At 38.3% G+C, this 21,494-nt stretch overlaps 1 protein-coding gene across 5 annotated transcripts in view; it reads right to left on the bottom strand.

The window, feature by feature from the left end:
* Window positions 1-21,494, bottom strand: part of SEC11A (SEC11 homolog A, signal peptidase complex subunit) — a 51,485-nt gene that overhangs the window by 11,268 nt on the left and 18,723 nt on the right. For 2 of the 5 annotated variants that reach the window (XM_004278290.3, XM_033402904.2), the window contains exons 2-3: window positions 11,197-11,306; window positions 6,253-6,402 (exon numbers count right to left, since the gene is read on the bottom strand). In XM_004278290.3, coding sequence (XP_004278338.1) covers window positions 6,253-6,402; window positions 11,197-11,306 — 260 coding nt within the window. Of the gene's footprint in view, window positions 1-6,252; window positions 6,403-11,196; window positions 11,307-13,065; window positions 13,135-20,912; window positions 21,050-21,494 lie in introns of all 5 variants that reach the window. The other 3 variants (XM_049705813.1, XM_049705812.1, XM_033402906.2) reach the window with 3 other exon arrangements.

Below are 21,494 nucleotides of genomic sequence, written 5' to 3'. Positions count from 1 at the left end.
GCACTAGAGAGAAGCCCTTGATAACGTGCACTTTTCCATTGCCTAGTCAGATAGCTCAGGACACAAAATTAGTCTCACGTGCATAACAGGCAGGACTAGATGAACTACACTGGGCACAAAGAACAGATTCAGATTCATGGACCTAGTACCATCGTATTAAGTAGTACTTGGCAAGGTCATCTTTTAGTTCAGGAATTCTTTGCATATGTGGTAATACCAGGTATATTCTACCATATGCTCATGAGATAATCATGTTACAAAATAGTACTGAGGACACATCTGACTCCAAGTTTCTGGGAAACAACTGAGGCAAACATCTCATTGTTTAGGTTATGTGCTGCTTGGGGGGCAGATATTCTACAGCTGGAGAAGATGGGAAAAAGTCAAGTATGGATTTTTCCAGATAGTTGCACAAATAAGTTCTGATGTCATATCAGAGCTTTTCCCAGGTAGCTGAAGTCGTGCCCACAAACCTTGCCTGCCACGGTCACGGTGATGGAGAGCCAGTCAACGCAATGCCGTGCAGCTGACAGGGTCCTGGTGCTCCGGCCTGGTGTCACGCCTGAGCCTCTGAGGTGGGAGAACCAAGTTCAGGACATTGGACCACCGGAGACCTCCCAGCCCCACGTAATATCAATCAGCAAGAGCTCTCCCAGAGACCTTCATCTCAACGCTAAAACCCAGCTCCACCCAACGGCCAGCAAACTCCAGTGCTGGACGCCCCATGCCAAACAACTAGCAGGACAGGAACACAGCCCCACCCATTAGCAGAGAGGCTGCCTAAAATCATACTAAGTTCACAGACACCCCAAAACACACCACTGGATGTGGCCCTGTCCACCAGAAAGACAAGATCCAGCCCCACCCACCAAAACACAGGCACCAGTCCCCTCCACCAGGAAGCCTACACAAGCCACTGAACCAACCTTACCCACTGGAGGCAGACACCAAAAACAACGGGAACTATGAACCTACAGCCTGCGAAAAGGAGACCCCAAACACAGTAAGTTAAACAAAATGAGAAGACAGAGAAATATGCAGCAGACGAAGGAGCAAGGTAAAAACCCACCAGAACAAACAAATGAAGAGGAAATAGGCAGTCTACCTGATAAAAAATTCAGAGAAATGATAGTAAAGATGATCCAAAATCTTGGAAATAGAATGGAGAAAATATAAGAAACATTTAACAAGGATCTAGAAGAACTAAAGAGCAAACAAACAATGATGAACAACACAATAAATGAAATTAAAAAATTCTCTAGAAGGAATCAATAGCAGAATAACTGAGGCAGAAGAACAGACAAGTGACCTGGAAGATAAAATAGTGGAAATAACTAGCACAGAGCAGAATAAAGAAAAAAGAATGAAAAGAACTGAGGACAGTCTCAGAGACCTCTGGGACAACATTAGTTGCACCAACATTGGAATTATAGGGGGTCCCAGAAGAAGAAGAGAAAAAAAAGGGTCTGAGAAAATATTTGAAGAGATTATAGTTGAAAACTTCCCTAACATGGGAGAGGAAACAGTAAATCAAGTCCAGGAAGTGCAGAGTCCCATAAATCAAACTCTTAGAGGAAAACATAGGCAGAACACGCTATGACATAAATCACAGCAAGATCTTTTTTGACTCACCTCCTAAAGTAAGGGAAATAAAAACAAAAATAAACAAATGGGACCTAATGAAACTTAAAAGCTTTTGCACAGCAAAGGAAACCATAAACAAGACGAAAAGACAACCCTAAGAATGGGAGAAAATATTTGCAAACGAAGCAAATGACAAAGAAGTAATCTCCAAAATATACAAGCAGCTCATGCAGCTCAATACCAAAAAAACAAACAGCCCAATCCAAAAATGGGCAGAAGACCTAAAGAGACATTTCTCCAAAGAAGATATACAGACTGCCGACAAACACATGAAAGGATGTTCAACATCACTAATCATTAGAGAAATGCAAATCAAAACTACAATGAGGTATCACCTCACACCGGGTCAGAATGGCCATCATCAAAAAATCTACAAACAATAAATGCTGGAGAGGGTGTGGAGAAAAGGGAACCCTCTTGCACTGTTGGTGGGAATGTATATTGATGCAGCCACTATGGAGAATAGTACGGAGGTTCCTTAAAAAACTAAAAATAGAACTACCATATGACCCAGCAATCCCACTACTGGGCATATACCCTGAGAAAACCGTAATTCAAAAAGAAGCATGGACCACATGTTCATTGCAGCATTATTTACAATAGCCAGGACATGGAAGCAACCTAAGTGTCCATTGACAGATTAATGGATAAAGAAGATGTGGCACATATATACAACAGAATATTATTCAGCCATAAAAAGAAACGAAATTGAGTTATTTGTAGTGAGGTAGATGGACCTAGGGTCTGTCATACAGAGTGAAGTAAGTCAGAAAGAAAAACAAATACCGTACGCTAACACATATATATGGAACCAAAAAATAAAAAATAAAATGGTTCTGATGAAGCTAGGGGCAAGACAGGAATAAAGATGCAGACATAGAGAATGGACTTGAGGACACGGGGACGGGGAAGGGTAAGCTGGGATGAAGTGAGAGAGTAGCACTGACATATATACACTACCAAATGTAAAACAGATAGCTAGGGGGAAGCAGCTGCATAGCACAGGGAGATCAGCTCAGTGCTTTGTGACCACCTATAGGGATGGGATAGGGAGGGTGGGAGGGAGGTGCAACAGGGAGGGGATATGGGGATATATGTATACATATAGGTGATTCACTTTGTTATACAGCAAAAACTAACACAACATTGTAAAGCAATTATACTCCAATAAAGATGTTAAAAAAAAAAAAAAAGGTAGTTATTGAGCAGATCCCAGTGTTGCACGGGGAGGAAAACGTATGTTTATAAGACAAAAAGAAAATGACCCCCAACTTAACATTTTGTCTCTGGATGCTAGGATTACAGGCAATTTTGTATTTTCCAATTTCACACAGCATCATGTGTTAAGAATAATAATGTAATAAGAATGTTCATAAGATGGAGATTCAATACATGAAAAAAAAGTTTTATGTTATATTTCCAAATTTACATAAGAAGCAGATGGAACTTTTAATCTGAGGGCCCAGGGTTCAAGTCCCTGTCCAGGTTCCAAAAAAAAAAAAATTAAATAAATAAGTAAAATTTATTAGAAAAAAGAGTAGGGCTTCCCTGGTGGCACAGTGGTTGAGAATTTGCCTGCCAATGCAGGGGACACAGGTTTTAGCCCTGGTCTGGGAAGATCCCACATGCCACAGAGCAACTAGGCCCATGAGCCACAACTACTGAGCCTGCGCGTCTGGAGCTTGTGCTCCACAACAAGAGAGGCCACGATAGTGAGAGGCCCGCGCACCGCGATGAAGAGTGGCCCCCGCTCGCTGCAACTAGAGAAAGCCCTCACACAGAAATGAAGATCCAACACAGCCAAAAATAAATAAATAAACAAATTTATATTAAAAAAAAGTAGATGGAGAAGGAGGAATGAGACAAGAGAGAGGTTAGCTGAACAATTTCTACCTCTATATATATTTTTTTCCTACCTCTATTCTTAAAGCTCAGGATTTCATTTCTTAAAACAAGGTTCAGATGACAGAAACGTGTTAACAGTGCAAAAACCAGCTTGAAAACGTTCAGGACACATTTACTACAAAAACTTAATCCAGGGCTTCCCTGGTGGCGCAGCGGTTGACAGTCTGCCTGCCGATGCAGGGGACACGGGTTCGTGCCCCGGTCCGGGAAGATCCCACATGCCGCGGAGCGGCTGGACCCGTGAGCCATGGCCGCTGAGCCTGCGCATCTGGAGCCTGTGCTCCGCAATGGGAGAGGCCACAACAGTGAGACGCCCGCATACCGCAAAAAAAAAAAAAAAACTTAATCCATTTTGGTTGTCATTTGGTCCCATAGTTAAGAACAATGTTAATACTATTAAATCAAATCATTATTACAACCAGGTATTTTAGTCTTTCCCCCACCCCAAAAAAGGAAATTTGAAACTTCAGAAGATTAATAGGATCTGTTATTTAAACAGGCCTGCTAATTGAAGGCATCTCAAATGTTTAAAGTAAATGACCAATAACGTCAGATTACAAACACCATACAGTTTAAAATGTTCACAATTCTGTTAAATTTAAGGAATCTGTAATTGATATATCTGTCAGTGAACCTGTCCTGAAATAAGATAACTGTTTTAAAATAAAAAACTTGGGACTTCCCTGATGGCACAGTGGTTAAGAATCCACCTGCCAATGCAGGGGACACGGGTTTGAGCCCTGGTCTGGGAAGATCCCACATGCCACGGAGCAACGAAGCCCGTTCACCACAACTACTGAGCCTGCGCTCTAGAGCCCACAAGCCACAACTACTGAGCTCACCTGCCACAACTACTGAAGCCCGTGCGCCTAGAGCTGGTGCTCCACAACAAGAGAAGCCACTGCAACGAGAAGCACGTGCACCACAACGAAGAGTAGCTCCCGCTCGCTGCAACTAGAGAAAGCCCATGCGCAGCAACGAAGACCCAACGCAGCCAAAAATAAATATAAATAAATAAAAACCTATTCTAAAATAAATAAATAAATAACTCAATGTCAAAAGATCACACATAAAAATGGACAACTTCTGCTCTACCCAAAGCAGGGCGTGATTTTTTTCTGATAAATTCAGGGGAAAGTTGGTTTTGATTTGTTCACAACAGGTAGTGCTGAGAACAAACAACACAAATATACTTTGAGAATGTGGAAAACACTACCTGTACTGAATAACCTTCACAATAAATAAAAGTAAAATTAAAGAAAACTAAGTTATTCCTTCCTAGTCACTAATAGAATGCAATATAAAAATTATAATCTTCCAATATACTGAAGTATGGAAAAAAAAGAGCAGTAAGGTCTTTATTTATTTTATTGATTGATTGATTGATTTTTTTTGCAGTACGCGGGCCTCTCACTGCTATGGCCTCTCCCATTGCGGAGCACAGGCTCCAGACATGCAGGCTCAGTGGCCATGGCTCACGGGCCCAGCCGCTCCACAGCACGTGGGATCTTCCCGGACCAAGGCACGAACCCACGTCCCCTGCATCGGCAGGCGGACTCTCAACCACTGCACCACCAGGGAAGCCCAAGATCTTTATTTTATCAGTGAAGAAAGAACTCTTCTAAGCTAGAATGTTTACAGGGATTTTTCAAAAACACAGTTGTCAATTCCCTCTTCTGGAAGTGGAGAATGTAAACCACTTGAGAGGGTGGTAAACATGAGGTAGTATCTATTTAGGGCTTCCTCATACTCAAGAACCTACATCACTCCCACTGTTTTACTTCCCTCTGTATGTCCTCCAGGACACTCCCTTTTCCTTCATTTCTTTCTTTCCTTCCTTCTAAAAGTTTTCCTTAACTAGAAATATTACAGACTTGGAATGGAGGGGGTGAGGAATATGTAGCTGCACAGGGAAGCATAGGCTTAGAGCCCAGAGATCTTTTTTTTTCTGCATACTTTATTATTATTTTTTATTGAGGTATAGTTGATTTACAATATTATATTAGTTTTCAGGTATACAACAGAGGGATCCAAAATTTTTACAGATTATACTCCATTTGAAGTTATCTTAAAATATTGAACCCAGAGATCTTATAGTTCATCTTCCTGAACCTCTTTCTACTACAGACAGGGAAACTGAGACCCAGAGAGGTGACATTTTTTGCTCATCGTTATGTCCCTCCTCCACACCAGGGGATTCTCAAGGTTTTACATATATCCTTTTCAATTCTAAAACGCAAGAGTCTATATTTACAAGAATAACTTAGATTTCAGAAATTTTCTTTGGAATTTGAAAAAGTTGACAAACTTATTCTTATTTAAAATATCTGTGAGATTGCCTTAAAGATTTGTTTTTGAAAGGCTAGGGCTACCTCGTCCATTATATCAGAAGATTCTATTTGGGATCAACCTTTGTGTCATGTTTTTTCTGGGGCTATATACAAACAGGGTTACTGATCTGGTTGGGAAGTGGAAGGGAACCAAGAAAACCCTCCAGAAAAGCCTTCAGGGAAAAATGAATTACTAAATAAGTATTTAGTCTTCCAAATGTTCACCAAACCTTCAGACATTCATAAAAATGGACTGGAAGAAGGACCTAGGAGTTCCCCACCCTTTCTTAATCTTTAGGCTATCAAAATTAAATGCTGCAAACACTAAAACATAAAAATGTTTTAAAATAGAGAAGATATAGTTTGCACATACTTTTCATGAATCTTCAAGACTCGGTGAACTATAGGAATCTCTCTTCCTTCTATCCTAAAAACAACAATTTCTCCCACTCGTATGGGATCTTCAACTCGATTTGTTAGAAAGAGAAGATCTCCTCTATGAAATGCAGGTTCCATGCTGCCACTGGGAGGGAAAGAAGAATATAATAGCAAAAGAAAGCCTGAGATTAAATTTACTTTCAAAGTTAGATATGCAACAAACAATTAGAAGTATCACCTTTGGAATATACTTAATATCTTAACAAATATATCAACATAAAATGTGTATTGTCCTCCAAATATGGTTTCCTCAGACTAGTTATACTACAGGTTTCCTTTAGTTAATAGCCTTCATAACTAGTTCCATTTCAACCATTACTATTCAAAGGAGCTTAAATTTTGAAAAGGGCAATGTTACTAATTCTTTAACCTTTTAAAACTTCAAGTGACAAACAATATATAAAAGAGTGAACTTTATAATCACTGTCCTTATTCTCACTTCATCTGAAAACGCTAAAGATATTCAGATGAGAACTGGATCATCCTTTCCTGACATTTATAAAGATACAGACCAAGATGACCTTATGGTTTCAACCCAACAAGAAGGAAAACAGCTCATCAAGTCAAAGAACAGTCAGCGACAGAGATAATGCTTGCGCTATCAATTTATTTATTTAAAAAAGAGAAACAAGAAACAAAACCAAGGACAAGACCAGAGATTTTTGCCTAAGAATTTCAGAAACAAGCAAAGAATTCAATTCCATGGTAATTACTGATGACAAACTTCTAGAGTGTCTTCTTACCTTTCACCTGTTCTACCTTATACCAAGTTCTTCAAAGGTCCTAAGATATTTGCACTAATTAATGAAACTTTTCTTTCTATAAAGAAGTAGCCCATCAGTATTGTTTTCAGAAACTCAAGCTCCAGTTTTCATTAACAATAAATTTAGTAAGAAAAAACAGAAGACAAGGAAAAAAAATTCAATACAGCAAAAATGACAAAGTCCAAACACTTCTGTTTGAAGACTCTGGTCCCTCTACATACATAAGGGAATATGGCAGTGGTTCCCAAACTTTGGTGCACACAAGAATCACCTGAGAAACTTAAAAGTCCCCACGCTCAAGTCATATCTCAAACCACTTAAATCAGAATGTCTGTGGATGAGAGAAGCAGGCATCAGTATTCTGTAAAGATCCCAAGCGATTCTAATATGAGCAAAATTCGGGAACCACTAGAAATATGAATTTTCAGTACACGTTTATTCTTAAAAGTTTTGTTTAGGTTCCTCTTGGGGCAATGAGTTCCCTTTCTCAGAAGGTGTTCAGACAAAAGATAGAACATGTGTTTGGTGAAAATATTACAGAAGGTATTCTAGACATGAAATTTTCAAGTTTTTATTTTGGCTCTTTTTTAAAATCAGTGACATCCTTTGTTCAAATAAAACCTTGCTTGAAAATGATATAAATGAAATAGATAAAAGCTGAGTTGTTCTGGGTGAATGACTCATCTTTATCGAGCACTTATTATATGCAGAGTGCCAATTTTAAGAGTTCTTTTTTTTTAAAACTATCTTCAGAACAACTCTATGATGTAGGTACTATTATTATCCCAACTTTATAGATAAGGAGACTGAGGCTTAGAATGGCCTAGAGTTGTAAATTAAAAAAATGATAAAGGTGAGATTTGAACCAAGGAGGTTCACTCTCACTGTGCTAAACTGCTTCTGAGATACTCTAGAATTTTAGCAGAGAGTATCATTATCATATTTGCATTTAAGAAACATCACTTCAGAAACTACAGAGTACACAGAAGACATTCAAATATTTATTGAATTGATGAGTAAACTGAAAAAGATGAGAAGGTAAATTGGGAGACCAGTTGTCCAGGCTATTACTTACAAGTGAATACTTGGTAATTATTAAAAGTGTTATTAAAAACATGGACACTGGAGAATGATAAGGGGAAAAGATTGAGAAAAGGATACACATACAGAATTACCTCAATTATGTAAGAAATAATATACATGAAAAAAGAGACTAAAATGTTAATAGTGATTATATCCCAGAACTATGGGTGACTTAGTTTCATCTAGATTTTTTCTGTGATTTCAACATTTCATATAATGAAAGTATATTAACTTTTTTCTGATTATAAAAGCATTTTTTTAAAGGTTGTTACAACAGCCCAGGCAGGAAATGAGGGCTTGAAATAGAATAACAGCAGGGAGGACAGCTAAAAAAGGGTAGAATAGAGAGAGGGATAATAACAAATTCGATGGCCAACTGGCTATGACAGAAGAGGGGATCAAGAATGACTCCTAGGTTTTTAACACTGGCAACTGAGCAGATGGCTGTGATAGTCACAGAAATAGGAGGAAGAAGAACAGGTTTTTGGGAAAAGGAGATGAATTTTACTTTTATTAGGTGGAGTTTCAAATGCCTGGTCAACATCCAGATAGAGATGTTAGTGTAGGATGAAAACAAGAGTGTAGATTCAGGGAATAAAGTTGGATTAGAAAAAAAAAAAGATTTAAAAATTCAGATACAGGATTTCCCTGGTGGCACAGTGGTTGAGAGTCCGCCTGCCGATGCAGGGGACATGGGTTCGTGCCCTGGTCTGGGAAGATCCCACATGCCGCGGAGCGGCTAGGCCCGTGAGCCATGGCCGCTGAGCCTGCGCCTCCGGAGCCTGTGCTCCGCAACAGGAGAGGCCACAACAGTGAGATGCCCACGTACCGCAAAAAAAAAAATAATAATAGTAATTCAGATACAGATGGCAATTAAAAACAGATAAAAGCATGTGGTAAGAGGATCATTAAAGAAATAACCAGGGGAAACTTTTAAAAAATTAAATAAATTATTTATAAACATCTTACTGTTATGTGATTAAACTATACTTTCAAATTTAATACATCAATCATGATCAATTTTATAAGAAGTTATATATAAATAATTTATATATAAATTAAACTGGGGAATTCCCTGGCGGTCCACCAATTAGGACTCCGCACTTCAACTGCAGAGGGCCCGGGTTCGATCCCTGGTGGGGGAACTAAAATCCCACAAGCTGCGCGGCTTGGCCATAAATAAATAAAAATAAAAATAAATTAAACTGACTTCAGCTTCACAAAGGGGGAAAAAAATCAGTTTTCAATGTTCCCTGAAACTTCAGTTAATAAAATAAATAATAAGAAAGTATTTTTGTCTTTATCCCCAGTGGTTTCACGAAAGTCCTAAAAGTGGATTCTCAGTTGGCCTGAGTCCTCTGAGGCACATTTGGTTCCAGGTAAAAATTATATTCCTTGAAGTTTTATGAAATCACATAAATAACACCCAATCACATAAATTACCATTCTCTAATGACTACTCCCTCCAGTCTTGACCAGATTCTCTTCTAATATGACCTGTCTCTTTTCATTTTTTTTCTTTATTCCAAACCAGCAATCAGAAAAGTTTAGTATACAAATAACCTAGCTACCAAATAACTTATCCAAACACTCCTTTTAAGCCCCAACTGGTATTTTCAGGACCACCAAAATGTTCCACAGGTGCTTAGTCTAATCTCCTCTTCACTCCATCATTCCCAGTTTAAAGGTCATTAGATTGTACTTAAACATCTCCACTGAACAGAACTCACTCTGAAATAATTCCAGAAGAATCTTCAAAAGAAGCCTCCCTGGGCCTTCTCTCTACAGCTTTTCCCCACAGTGCCAATTAGTGTGGCTTCTCCTTCTGTTAGTGTTTGAACACTTCACAAATTGAAGCTCTCCACTGAGTTCAAGACTGGGAACTTAGGGCCACATAATTTTAAAACTGGAAAAGTCTTCTGACATCATCTAGGTCTAGTCTTCATTTTACAGATGAGGAAACTATGGTTCAGTCTATAAATGACTTGCCCAAGGCTGTAGTTAGACAATGAAAAAGCTAGAGACCCAAGTCTCTATACCCCTAGAATAGTACATTAAATGTTTTCCCAGGTAATAAACTCCAGACATTTCATTGTATCTCTAAAATCACAGTTGCATTTGATTACTAATAAATTCAGACCGAGGGTATGGGTATGAGTAAGGGAGGAGTAAGATACTGGGCACCCAGTGCTTCCAACCACTTGTTGCTGGAAGCATATCCTAGTATGAAAATGAAAGAGTCAAGTTCATCTTGTTAAGAAAAATGTACTATTATCTAGACTTTAGGTAATGTTAATGATTCAATTTATTTTATAGTTATACTCCATTATCTCCAGAAAAGACTTGAGATAGCTTACATAATTAAGCCCCAAATAAGACAGAACTACAATGATTCAATTAAATCACCAAGTGGTAATTCTCCAAAAATGAATTGCTAAATTAGGTTTTTAAATCCCTAAGAGTATGAGTACAAGGATAGGGAAGGAAGACAGTGGAGAAAAAAAAGCCAGTACTATTTGTCACTTTAAGAGATGGCATTAATATACTCAGAATTCCTTAAGTCTATTTAGAAGTGATATTTAAAGGTCAGCAGGAAACATGGAAATAATTAGTGATGCTTCTATACTGACACTGAAAACATGCTGTAGAAAAATTCTTAATTTGTAAAGATGATATATAATCTTGTAAATCTTGTAAATTAAATTTCCTGATATTCCAAAGTAAAGAATGTAAGAAGACAGAAGGATTTCAGGAAAATAAAGTATACCGAAATACTTTCTTAACAGATGTGCCAAAAATAAAGCTCACATAAACATTTCATAGAAAAGTCATGAGCCCTTTGGGATCTGAATGGAAAGTGCCTAACAAGGTTTAGAATTTCTCACAAGTGAGAAAGACTAACAAATTTTCTTCCAGGCCGTCTTCTGGGAAAGAGTAGTGTCTAAAGGAATGATACATCAGTTATTAAACATTTCAATTTTTCTCCCAAGTAATGCCATGCAATTCCATGCCTTGAAAAGAAAAACTGTTACCTGAGCACCACTACAATTGGACTTTCACTTCCAGTTATTACCATTAACCCCTTCCAGATCATTAGTGCCGAGGAGACAATCATTCCAAAATTTAGGACTTGATAATAGAGCTGTAAGAACAAGAGAAGATATCAGATCCATAATTATCCTCGCCTAGGAAAGCACTGAGTAGTATCAATTTTAAAGTTTTAAGTAGTACTATTAGGGCACCTGAAGTTCTAAGAAACTCTTTAAAATACTGTAATGATTACACCATCAGCATCCCAGAACATCCCCACCCACTCACCCAAAGAACCCTGCTGTTTTGTTTGTTAAAATACATTACATTTATATAACGTTTTTTCAGAACTTTTCACATAAATTATTTTACTTGGGCTTCACGACCATTCAGCTTAAATTCAATCACATACATGACACATACCAGCCAACAGCAACATACCTCTGCTTCTAAACTCTAATACTTACTTTTCTACAATACTTATCCCTTGATAATTATGGGCTATTCAATGACATTTAACTTGACCCCTCATTTTACAGCTGAGGAAACTTAGTCTCAGAAAGGAAATGACTTATCAAAGTTATACAGCTTGTCAGTCACATAGTTAGGACTTGAAGGCCACAGTTAGGACTTGAAGGCCAGCCTTATGCCCTACAAAATTTACACTGCTCAACAAATTGTAAAATTCTATGACTTAAATAAGCAAAGGTATTTCAAGTGAGGGAAACATATGAGCTAACTGTGTTGGACTAATGCTGGATAATGAATAAAAGTAGAGAGGATGACTGGACACCATGGCAGATAGTTCAGGAGAGGAAAAGATGGTGCTGGAGAGCAGTGACAGAAATCTGAAAAAGCATATTAAGCTCAGATTATGAAGACCTCTGAATGTACGAACGAAAATGTGAACTTATAAAGACAGTCATAAAATACTTTAAAGTGAAAAAGCAGAAGTTTCAAAAATATGTCCAATGTTAAGTTCACTTTCGTTATTTTAAAAAATATATGTGCTGGGACTTCCCTGGCAGTCCAGTGATTAAGACTTCATGCTTCCACTGCAGGAGGCGCAGGTCACGGGTTCGATCCCTGGTAGGGGACTAAGATCCTGCATGCCGCGTGGTGCGGCAAAAAAAAATTATTTACATACATATATATATGTATATATATATATATATATACATATATATATGCACACACACATATATATATATGAGTATATGGGCATTCTACAAGACAACTGTTACAGTCTTCAAAAATTCAATGTCACGAAAATAAAGGTGGGGTACTGGACTAAAGAGACGTAATAACCAAATGTAACGCATAAACTCTGGTTAGATCTTGGTTCAAAAGAACAAAATACATGTAAGAAAAAACCCTAACTATAAAAGACATTTTGGGGTCAATTGGGGAAACTCAAATTATGACTTAAATGATACTAGGAAATTAGTGTTAATTTTCTTACATATGATAATGGTATTGTGGTATGTAGGACACTGTCACTCGTAAGAGATGCATGCTTAGCAGTAATTAGCTAGTAGTAGTAGTTAAGGGTGAACTGTCATATCTGCAATTTGTTTCAAAGGATTCAGAAAAAATTATATATATATATACATATATATATACACACACACATACACATAAGTACATACAAAGCAAATATGGAAAAATGTTAAAAACTGTTAAACCTGTGATAGCTTACAGGTGTTTGCTGTACTATTCTTTCAAACTTTCTTTTTTTTTTAGCTTTATTGAGGTATAACTGGCAAAATTGTTAAGATAGTCAATATTCATAGTACAATGTGATGATTTGATATACCTTGTGAAAGAATTCCCCCAAGTTAATTAACACATTCATCACCTCACGTATTTACCTTTTTTTTTTCCTTGGGGGTGCGGGTGATACCTTTCAATTTTTCTTATTTTTTAAAGTATAGACAAAACTGGAAGAAAATAAACTGGTTACACCTGGGGTTACAATACCAGGCAATTTTGTTTCATTTGTTTATCCACATTTTCTTTTCTCCTTTTAAAATTAATTTTTATTTTTATCAAAAGATTACATAGAGTCAAGAGATACATATTTTTTAAAAAAAACCCTGCATATCCTGGCCATGGCAAGCCACCCCCAGCAATCCTTTTCACCTCTTTTAGCTATTTTACCCTCATGCTTCTAAAAATTAATTGCTTCTCTTTTCATAAATTTGGAACATCATCTATAAACTATTTATTATGATGAGGATTTTAGCTCTCATACCACTTTCTACTTTTTCCCCTGCAATTAACCTGTTTTTCCTGCATACTCTAAAAAAAGTTTCAGGTTGCATATTATTATAAACATATAGTTAATCTCTGGATGCACACACAAGAAACTGGGGACAATGGCTGCCTTTGGAAAGAGGAACTGGAACTCAAGGTGGAAGGAAAATTCTTTCCAATATACATGTGCACGTTTTTTAAGTTCTTACTAAATGCAAGTATCACCTATTCAAAAATAAGTTGTTTAGGTTTTTTTTTCTTAAGTCCATGCTAATGGCCAGAACATACTTCCAACGAAGTATGACATATTCTATCAACATAACATCATGCACAAAGGAAGAAAGAAAATATGGACGTTTTCTTGCGGACACTTAGAAATACCTGCTGTTCTTTGAGTAATATAGTAATATGACTATACAGGTGTGATTTGAAACCTAGTTTGACACTCCCATTTCTGGTGAGAAAACTGAGGCACAGAGAAGCTAAGCGATGCACTCATGGCTGCACAGCTCTTGGCAGGCAGAGTAGCAACTAAAACTTAGGTCTCCTAAATTCCATCTCAAGACGGTAGCTTTTTTGTTTTTTTAATAGATCTTTATTGGAGTATAATTGCTTCACAATACTGTTAGTTTCTGTGGCACAACAAAGCAAATCAGCCATATGCATACACATGTCTCCACATCCCCTCCCTCTTGAGCCTCCCTCTCATCCTCCCTATCCCACCCCTCTAGGTCACCACAAAGCAGCAAGCCGATTTCCCTCTGCTATGCTGCTGCTTCCCACCAGAAAACTACTTTACATTCCGTAGTGTATATATGTCGATGCTACTCTCACTTCGCGTCAGCTTTGCCCTCTCACCCCATGTCCTCCAGTCCATTTTCTATGTCTACCTCTTTATTCCTGCCCTGCAACTAGGTTCATCACTACCTTTTTTTTTTTTGATTCCATATATATTTGTTAGCATATGGTATCTCTTTTCTCTTTCTGACTTACTTCACTCTGTATGACAGACTCTAGGTCCATCCACCTAACTACAAATGACTCAGTAACTTTTTATGGCTGAGTAATATTCCACTGCATATATGTACAACATCTTTATCCATTCATCTGTCAATGGACATTTATGTTGCTTCCATGTCCTGGCTATTGTTAACACTGCTGCAATGAACACTGTGGTACATATCTTCTTCTGAATTATGGTTTTCTCAGGGTATATGCCCAGTAGTGGGATTGCGGGGTCATATGGTAGTTCTACTTTTAGTTTTTTAAGGAAACTCCATACTGTTTTTCATAGTGGTTGTATCAATTTACATCCCCACCAACAGTGCAAGAGGGTTCCCTTTTCACCACACCCTTTCCATCATTTATTGTTTCTAGATTTTTTGATAATGGCCATTCTGGCCAGTGTGAGGTGATACCTCATTGTAGTTTTGATTTGCATTTCTCTAATAATTAGTGATGTTGAGCATCTTTCATATGCCTCTTGGTCATCTGTATGTCTTCCTTGGTGAACTGTCTATTGAGGTCTTCCGCCCATTCTTTAACTGGATTGTTTTTTTTGATATTGTGTTCCATGAGCTGTTTGTGTATTTTTGAGATTAATCCTTTGTCTGTTGTTTCATTTGCAAGTATTTTCTCCCATTCTGAGGGTTCTCTTTTTTGTCTTGTGTATGGTTTCCTTTGCTGTGCAAAAGCTTATAAGTTTAATTAAGTCCCATTTGTTTATTTGTTTTTATTTCCGTTACTCTAGGAGGTGGGTCAAAAAAGATCTTGCTGTGGTTTATGTCAAAGAGTGTTTTTCCTATGTTTTCCTCTAAGAGTTTTATAGTGCCTGGTCTTACATTTAAGTCCTTAATCCATTTGGAGTTTATTTTTGTGTATGGTGTTAGGGAGTGTTCTCATTTCATTCTTTTACATGCAGCTGTCCAGATTTCCCAGCACCACTTATCGAAGAGGCTATCTTTTCTCCACTGTATGTTTTTGCCTCTTTTGTCGTAAATTAGGTGCCCATATGTGCACAGGTTTATCTGGGCATTCTATCTTGTACCACTGATCTATATTTGTTTTTGTGCCAGTACCATACTGCCTTGATTACTGTAGCTTTGTGGTATAGTTTGAAGTCGGGCAGCCTGATTCCTCCCCCTGCAATTTCCTTTCTCAAGAATGCTTTGGCTATTCAGGGTCTTTTGTATTTCCATACGAATTGTAAAATTTTTTGTTCTAATTCTGTGAAGAATGCCATTGGTAGTTTGATAGGGATTGCACTGAATCTGTAGATTGCCTTGGATAGTATAGTCATTTTCACAATATTGATTCTTCCAATCCAAGAACATGGTCTATTTCTCCATCTGTTTATGTCATCTTTGATTTCTTTCATCAGTGTCTTATAGTTTTCTGAGTACAAGTCTTTCGCCTCCTTAGGCAGGTTTATTCCCTAGGTATTTTATTCTTTTTCTTGCAATGGTAAATGGGAGTGTGTCCTTAATTTCTCTGATTTTTCATTGTTGGTATATAAGAATGCCAGAGATTTCTGTGCATTAATTTTGTATCCTGCGACCTTACCAAATTCACTGATTAGCTCTAGGAGTTTTCTGGTGGCATCTTTAGGATTTTCTATGTATAGTATCATGTCATCAGCAAACAGAGGCAGTTTTACTTATTTTCCAGTTTGTATTCCTTTTATTTCTTTTTCTTCTCTGATTGCCGTGGCTAAGACTTACAAAACTATGTTGAATAAGAGTGGTGAGAGTGGACATCCTTGAATTGTTCCAGATCTTAGTGGAAATGCTTTCAGTTTTTCACCATTGAGTATGATGCTTGCTGTGGGTTTGTCATATACGGCTTTTATTATGTTGAGGTAGGTTCCCTCTTTGCCCACTTTCTGGAGAGTTTTTATCATAAATGGGTGTTGAATTTTGTCAAAAGCTTTTTCTGCATCTATTGAGATGATCATATGGTTTTTATCCTTCAGTACGTTAACGTGGTGTATCACATTGATTGATTTGCATATATTGAAGAATCCTTGCATCCCTGGGATAAATCCCACTTGATCATGGTGTATGACCCTTTTAATGTGCTGTTAGGTTCTGTTTGCTAGTATTTTGTTCAGGATTTTTGCATCTATGTTCACCAGGAATATTGGTCTATAATTTTCTTTTTTTGTGATATCTTTTTCTGGTTTGGTATCAGGGTGATGGTGGCTTCGTAGAATGAATTTGGGAGTGTCTCTCCCTCTGCAATTTTTTGGAAGAGTTTGAGAAGTATCAGTGTTAGATCTTTTCTAAATATTTGATAGAATTTGCCTGTGAAGCCATCTGATCCTGGCCTTTTGTCTGTTGGAAGATTTTTAATTATGGTTTCAATTTCATTACTTGTGATAGGTCTGTTTATATTTTCTAATTCTTCCTGGTTCAGTCTTGGAAAGTTGTACCTTTCCAAAAATTTGTCCGTTTCTTCGTGGTTGTCCATTTTATTGGCATATAGTTGTTTGTAGTAGCCTCTTATAAGCCTTTGTATTTCTGTAATGTCAGCTGTGATTTCTCCTTTTTCACTTCTAATTTTATTGATTTGTGTCCTCTCCATTTTTTTCTAGACGAGTCTAAGGGTTTATCAATTTTGTTTATCTCCTCAAAGAACCAGCTTTTAGTTTTATTGGTTTTTGCTATTGTTTTCTTCATTTCTATTTCATTTATTTCTGCTCTGATCTTTATGATTTCTTTCCTTCTACTGACTTTGGGTTTTCTCTGTTCTTCTTTCCCTAGTTATTTTAAGTGTAGGGTTTACTTGAGATTTTTCTTATTTCTTGAGGTGAGGTTGTATTGCTATACACTTCCCTCTTAGAACTCCTTTTGCTGTGTCCCACAGGTTTTGGGTCATTGTGTTTTCGTTGTCATTTGTTTCTATGTATTTTTTAATTTCTTTGATTTCTTCAGCGATCTCTTGGCTATTTAGTAGCACACTGTTTAGCCTCTATGTAACTGTGTTTTTTACAGTTTTTTTCCTGTAATTGATTTCCAATCTCATAGTGTTGTGGTCAGAAAAGATGCTTGATATTATTTCAATTTTCTTAAATTTACTGAGGCTTGATTTGTGACCCAAGATGTGATCTATCCTGGAGAATGTTCCATGTGCACTTGAGAAGAAAGTGTATTCTGCCACTTTTGGGTGGAATGTCCTATAAATATCAATTAGATCTGGTCTATTGTGTCATTTAAAGCTTGTGTTTCCTTATTAATTTTCTGTTTGGATGATCTGTCCATTGGTGTAACTGGGGTGCTAAAATCCACTACTATTATTGTGTTACTGTCGATTTCTCCTTTCATGGTTGTTAGCATTTGCCTTATGTATTGAGGTGCTCCTATGTTGGGTGCATAAACATTTATGATTGTTATATCTTCTTCTTAGATTGATCCTTTGATTATTACGTAGTATCCCTCCTTATCTCTTGTAACTGTCTTTAATTTAAAGTCTATTTTATCTGATATGAGTATTGCTACTCCAGCTTTCTTTTGATTTCCATTTGCATGGAATATCTTTTTCCATCCCTTCACTTTCAGTCTGTATGTGTCCCCAGGTCTGAAGTGGGTATCTTGTAGACGGTATTTATGTGGGTCTTGTTTTCATACCCATTCAGCTAGTCTGTGTCTTTTGGTTGGGGCATTTAATCCATTTGCATTCAAGGTTATTGTCGATATGAATGTTCCTATTACCATTTTCTTAATTGTTTTGGGTTTGTTTTTGTGGGTCTTTTTCTTCTCTTGTGTTTTCCACTTAGAGAAGTTTCTTCAGCATTTGTTGCAAAGCTGGTTTGGTGGTGCTGAATTCTCTTAGCTTCTGCTTGTCTGAAAAGCTTTTGATTTCTCCACAGAATCTGAATGAGATCCTTGCCGGGTAGAGTAATCTTGGTTGTAGCTTCTTCCCTTTCATCACTTTAAATATGTCATGCCACTCCCTTCTGGCTTGTAGAGTTTCTGCTGAGAAATCAGCTGTTAACCTTATGGGAGATCCCTTGTATGTTATTTGTCATTTTTGCCTTGCTGCTTTCAATAATTTTTCTTTGTCTTTAATTTTTGCCAGTTTGATTATTATGTGTCTGGGTGTGTTTCTCCTTGGGTTTATCCTGTATGGGACTCTCTGCGCTTCCTGGACTTGGGTGGCTATTTCCTTTCCTATGTTAGGGAAGTTTTCTACTATAATCTCTTCAAATATTTTCACAGGTCCTTTCTCTCTCTCTTCTCCTTCTGGGACCCCTATAACGCGAATGTTGTTGCATTTAATGTTGTCCCAGAAGTCTCTTAGGCTGTCTTCATTTCTTTTCATTCTTTTTTCTTCATTCTGTTCCACACCAGTGAATTCCACCATTCTGTCCTCCAGGTCACTTATCCGTTCTTCTGCCTCAGTTATTCTGCTATTGATTCCTTCTAATGTATTTTTCATTTGTTATTGTATTTTCATCTGTTTATTTGTTCTTTAACGCTTCTAGGTCTCTGTTAAACATTTCTTGCATCTTCTCCATCTTTGCCTCCATTCTTTTTCCAAGGTCCTGGATTATCTTCAGTATCGTTATTCTGAATTCTTTTTCTGGAAGGTTGCCTATCTCCACTTCATTTAGTTGTTTATTTGGGATTTTATCTTGTTCCGTCATCTGATACATAGCCCTCTACCTTTTCATCTTGTCTATCTTTTTGTGAATGTGGTTTTTGTTCCACAGGCTGCAGGAATGTAGTTTTTGCTTCTGCTGTCTGCCCTCTCCTGCCACTCCCTTCTGGCCTGCAGAGTTTCTGCTGAAAAATCAGCTGTTAACCTTATGGGGTTTCCCTTATACATTATTTGTTGCTTTTCCCTTGCTGCTTTTAATATTTTTTCTTTGAATTTAATTTTTGTTAGTTTGATTAATATGTGTCTTGATGTGTTTTTCCTAGGGTTTATACTCTATGGGACTCTCTGTGCTTCTTGGACTTGGGTGACTATTTCCCTTCCCATGTTAGGGAAGTTTTCAACGATAATCTCTTCGAATACTTTCTCAGACCCTTTCTTTTTTCTCTTCTTCTTCTGGGACCCCTATAATTCGAATGTTGGTGCGTTTAGTGTTGTCCCAGAGGTCTTTGAGATTGTCTTCAATTATTTTCATTCTTTTTTTTTATTCTGCTCCTCTGCAGTTATTTCCACCACTTTGTCTTCCAGCTCACTTATTCATTCTTCTGCCTCAGTTATTCTGTTATTGATTCCTTCTAGTGTATTCTTCATTTCAGTTATTGTGCTGTTCATCTCTGTTTGTTTGTCCTTTAGTTTGTCTAGCTCTTTGTTAAACATTTCTTGTATTTTCTCAGTCCATGCCTCCATTCTATTTCCAAGATTCTGGATCATCTTTACTATCATTACTCTGAATTTTTTTTCAGGTGGACTGCCTATTTCATCTTCATTTATTTGGTCTTGTAGGTTTTTACCTTGCTCTTTCATCTGTGACTTTTTTTTTTTTTTTTTTTATTAGTGGGATTGTGTTCCTGTCTTACTGGTTGTTTGGCCTGAGGCTTCCAACACTGGGGTTTGTAGGCTATTGGGTAGAGCTGAGTCTTGGTGCTGAGATGAGGAACTCCATGAGACCTCACTCTGATAAATATTCCCTGGAGTCTGAGGTTCTCTTGTTAGTCCAGTGGTTCAGACTCAAGAGTCCCACTGCAGGAGCTTCAGCCGGACCCTGGGCTCGTGAACCAAGATCCCCCGAGCCGCCTGAGGCGTAGAAAGAAAAACCAAAAAACATACAAAAAACCAAAAAACAATAACAAAGTAAAAAATAAAATTAGACTAGGAAACTAATAGATAAGTTAGGAAGAATATAAAAATAAAAGTATAGATGAATCAACAACCAGAAGGTACATCAATACCACAATAGTAAAAAAGAGAAGGGGAAAAAGAAAAAGGCAGGGGGAGGCCTTGGTTGTGGAGGGCAGGGCCTAAGCAGGGGCGAGGTTTGGGCGGTAGGTGGGGCCAATGTTCAGGACCCACAGGACTGGAAAAGGCCCTGGGGGCTGTGGGGGGTGGGGCTCAGGCTCAAGGGACAGAAGGGGCCCAGGCGTGCCCCCACCTCTAGTCTCAGAGGGCAGGGGACCTCACCTGGGAGCCCAGCAGGCTTCCTGGTCTTGAGTGGGTAGGGCAATCGCCCTCTGCTCCTCTCTTGCTCCTCCTGGAGGGCCCCTCCCACTTGCCTCTCCTGATCTCCCAGGTCTCCTTCCTATGCCCTCAAGGACCCACATGGCCTGGAGGGGGCTTTGGAGAGCAGGGGACCCGCCTGGGAGCTTAGCAGGCTCCCTGTGCCTGAGTGGGTGGGGCAACCGCCCTCCACTCCTTGCCTGCTCTTTCCGGGGGCCCCTTCCGCCTGCCACTCCTGATCTCTCCGGCCTCAGGGGTGCTGATCCTGTCTGGCCTCCACTTCTCCTCCCCCCTCAGTCCCCCTACATCCTACCGGTTCGCTTTGGGGTTCCTTCCGTCTCCTTGGGCGTCAGAGTCCCCCACCAGCAGCTGGCAGGCACCCTAGTTGTAGGGAGATGCTAACTCCATGTCTTCCCACACCGCCATCTTGACTCCACCTCAAGACAGTAGCTTTTTAAAAGACAAAAAATGGTCTTTTATTCCAAAGACAGATTTGAGGAAGTAGAGTGGGAGAGGCTAAAAGCAGGAAAACTAGCTTCTAAGAAGTGATTATGGTCAACCTGTGGATCAGCAGTCAGGAATTCAGCTAAAGGCTCTATTTTCCAAACTTCCCATGCTAAGAAAGCCACCTATACTACTGGTTAGGACAATAGATTATGGGCCCCGATCCAGAATCACTGAAGGAAGGGCTGTGGGATTCCATAAAAACTATAAACTATAGTTTCATGATTCCTTATTTAACACCCTTGGGGGTCAGAAATGCTTCGTAATTCAGAATTGTCCAGATTTTGAAAAGGTAACATACCATATAGCACATAACACCCCAAGCAGGCAATATCCCATAATCAACCATATTAATATTTCTCCAGCAAAACATAAAAAATTCACACTGAAA

This window comes from Orcinus orca, chromosome 2 (genome assembly GCF_937001465.1).
Source record: "Orcinus orca chromosome 2, mOrcOrc1.1, whole genome shotgun sequence".
NCBI lineage: Eukaryota > Metazoa > Chordata > Mammalia > Artiodactyla > Delphinidae > Orcinus > Orcinus orca.
This window is presented reverse-complemented; position numbering and strand designations above follow the sequence as displayed.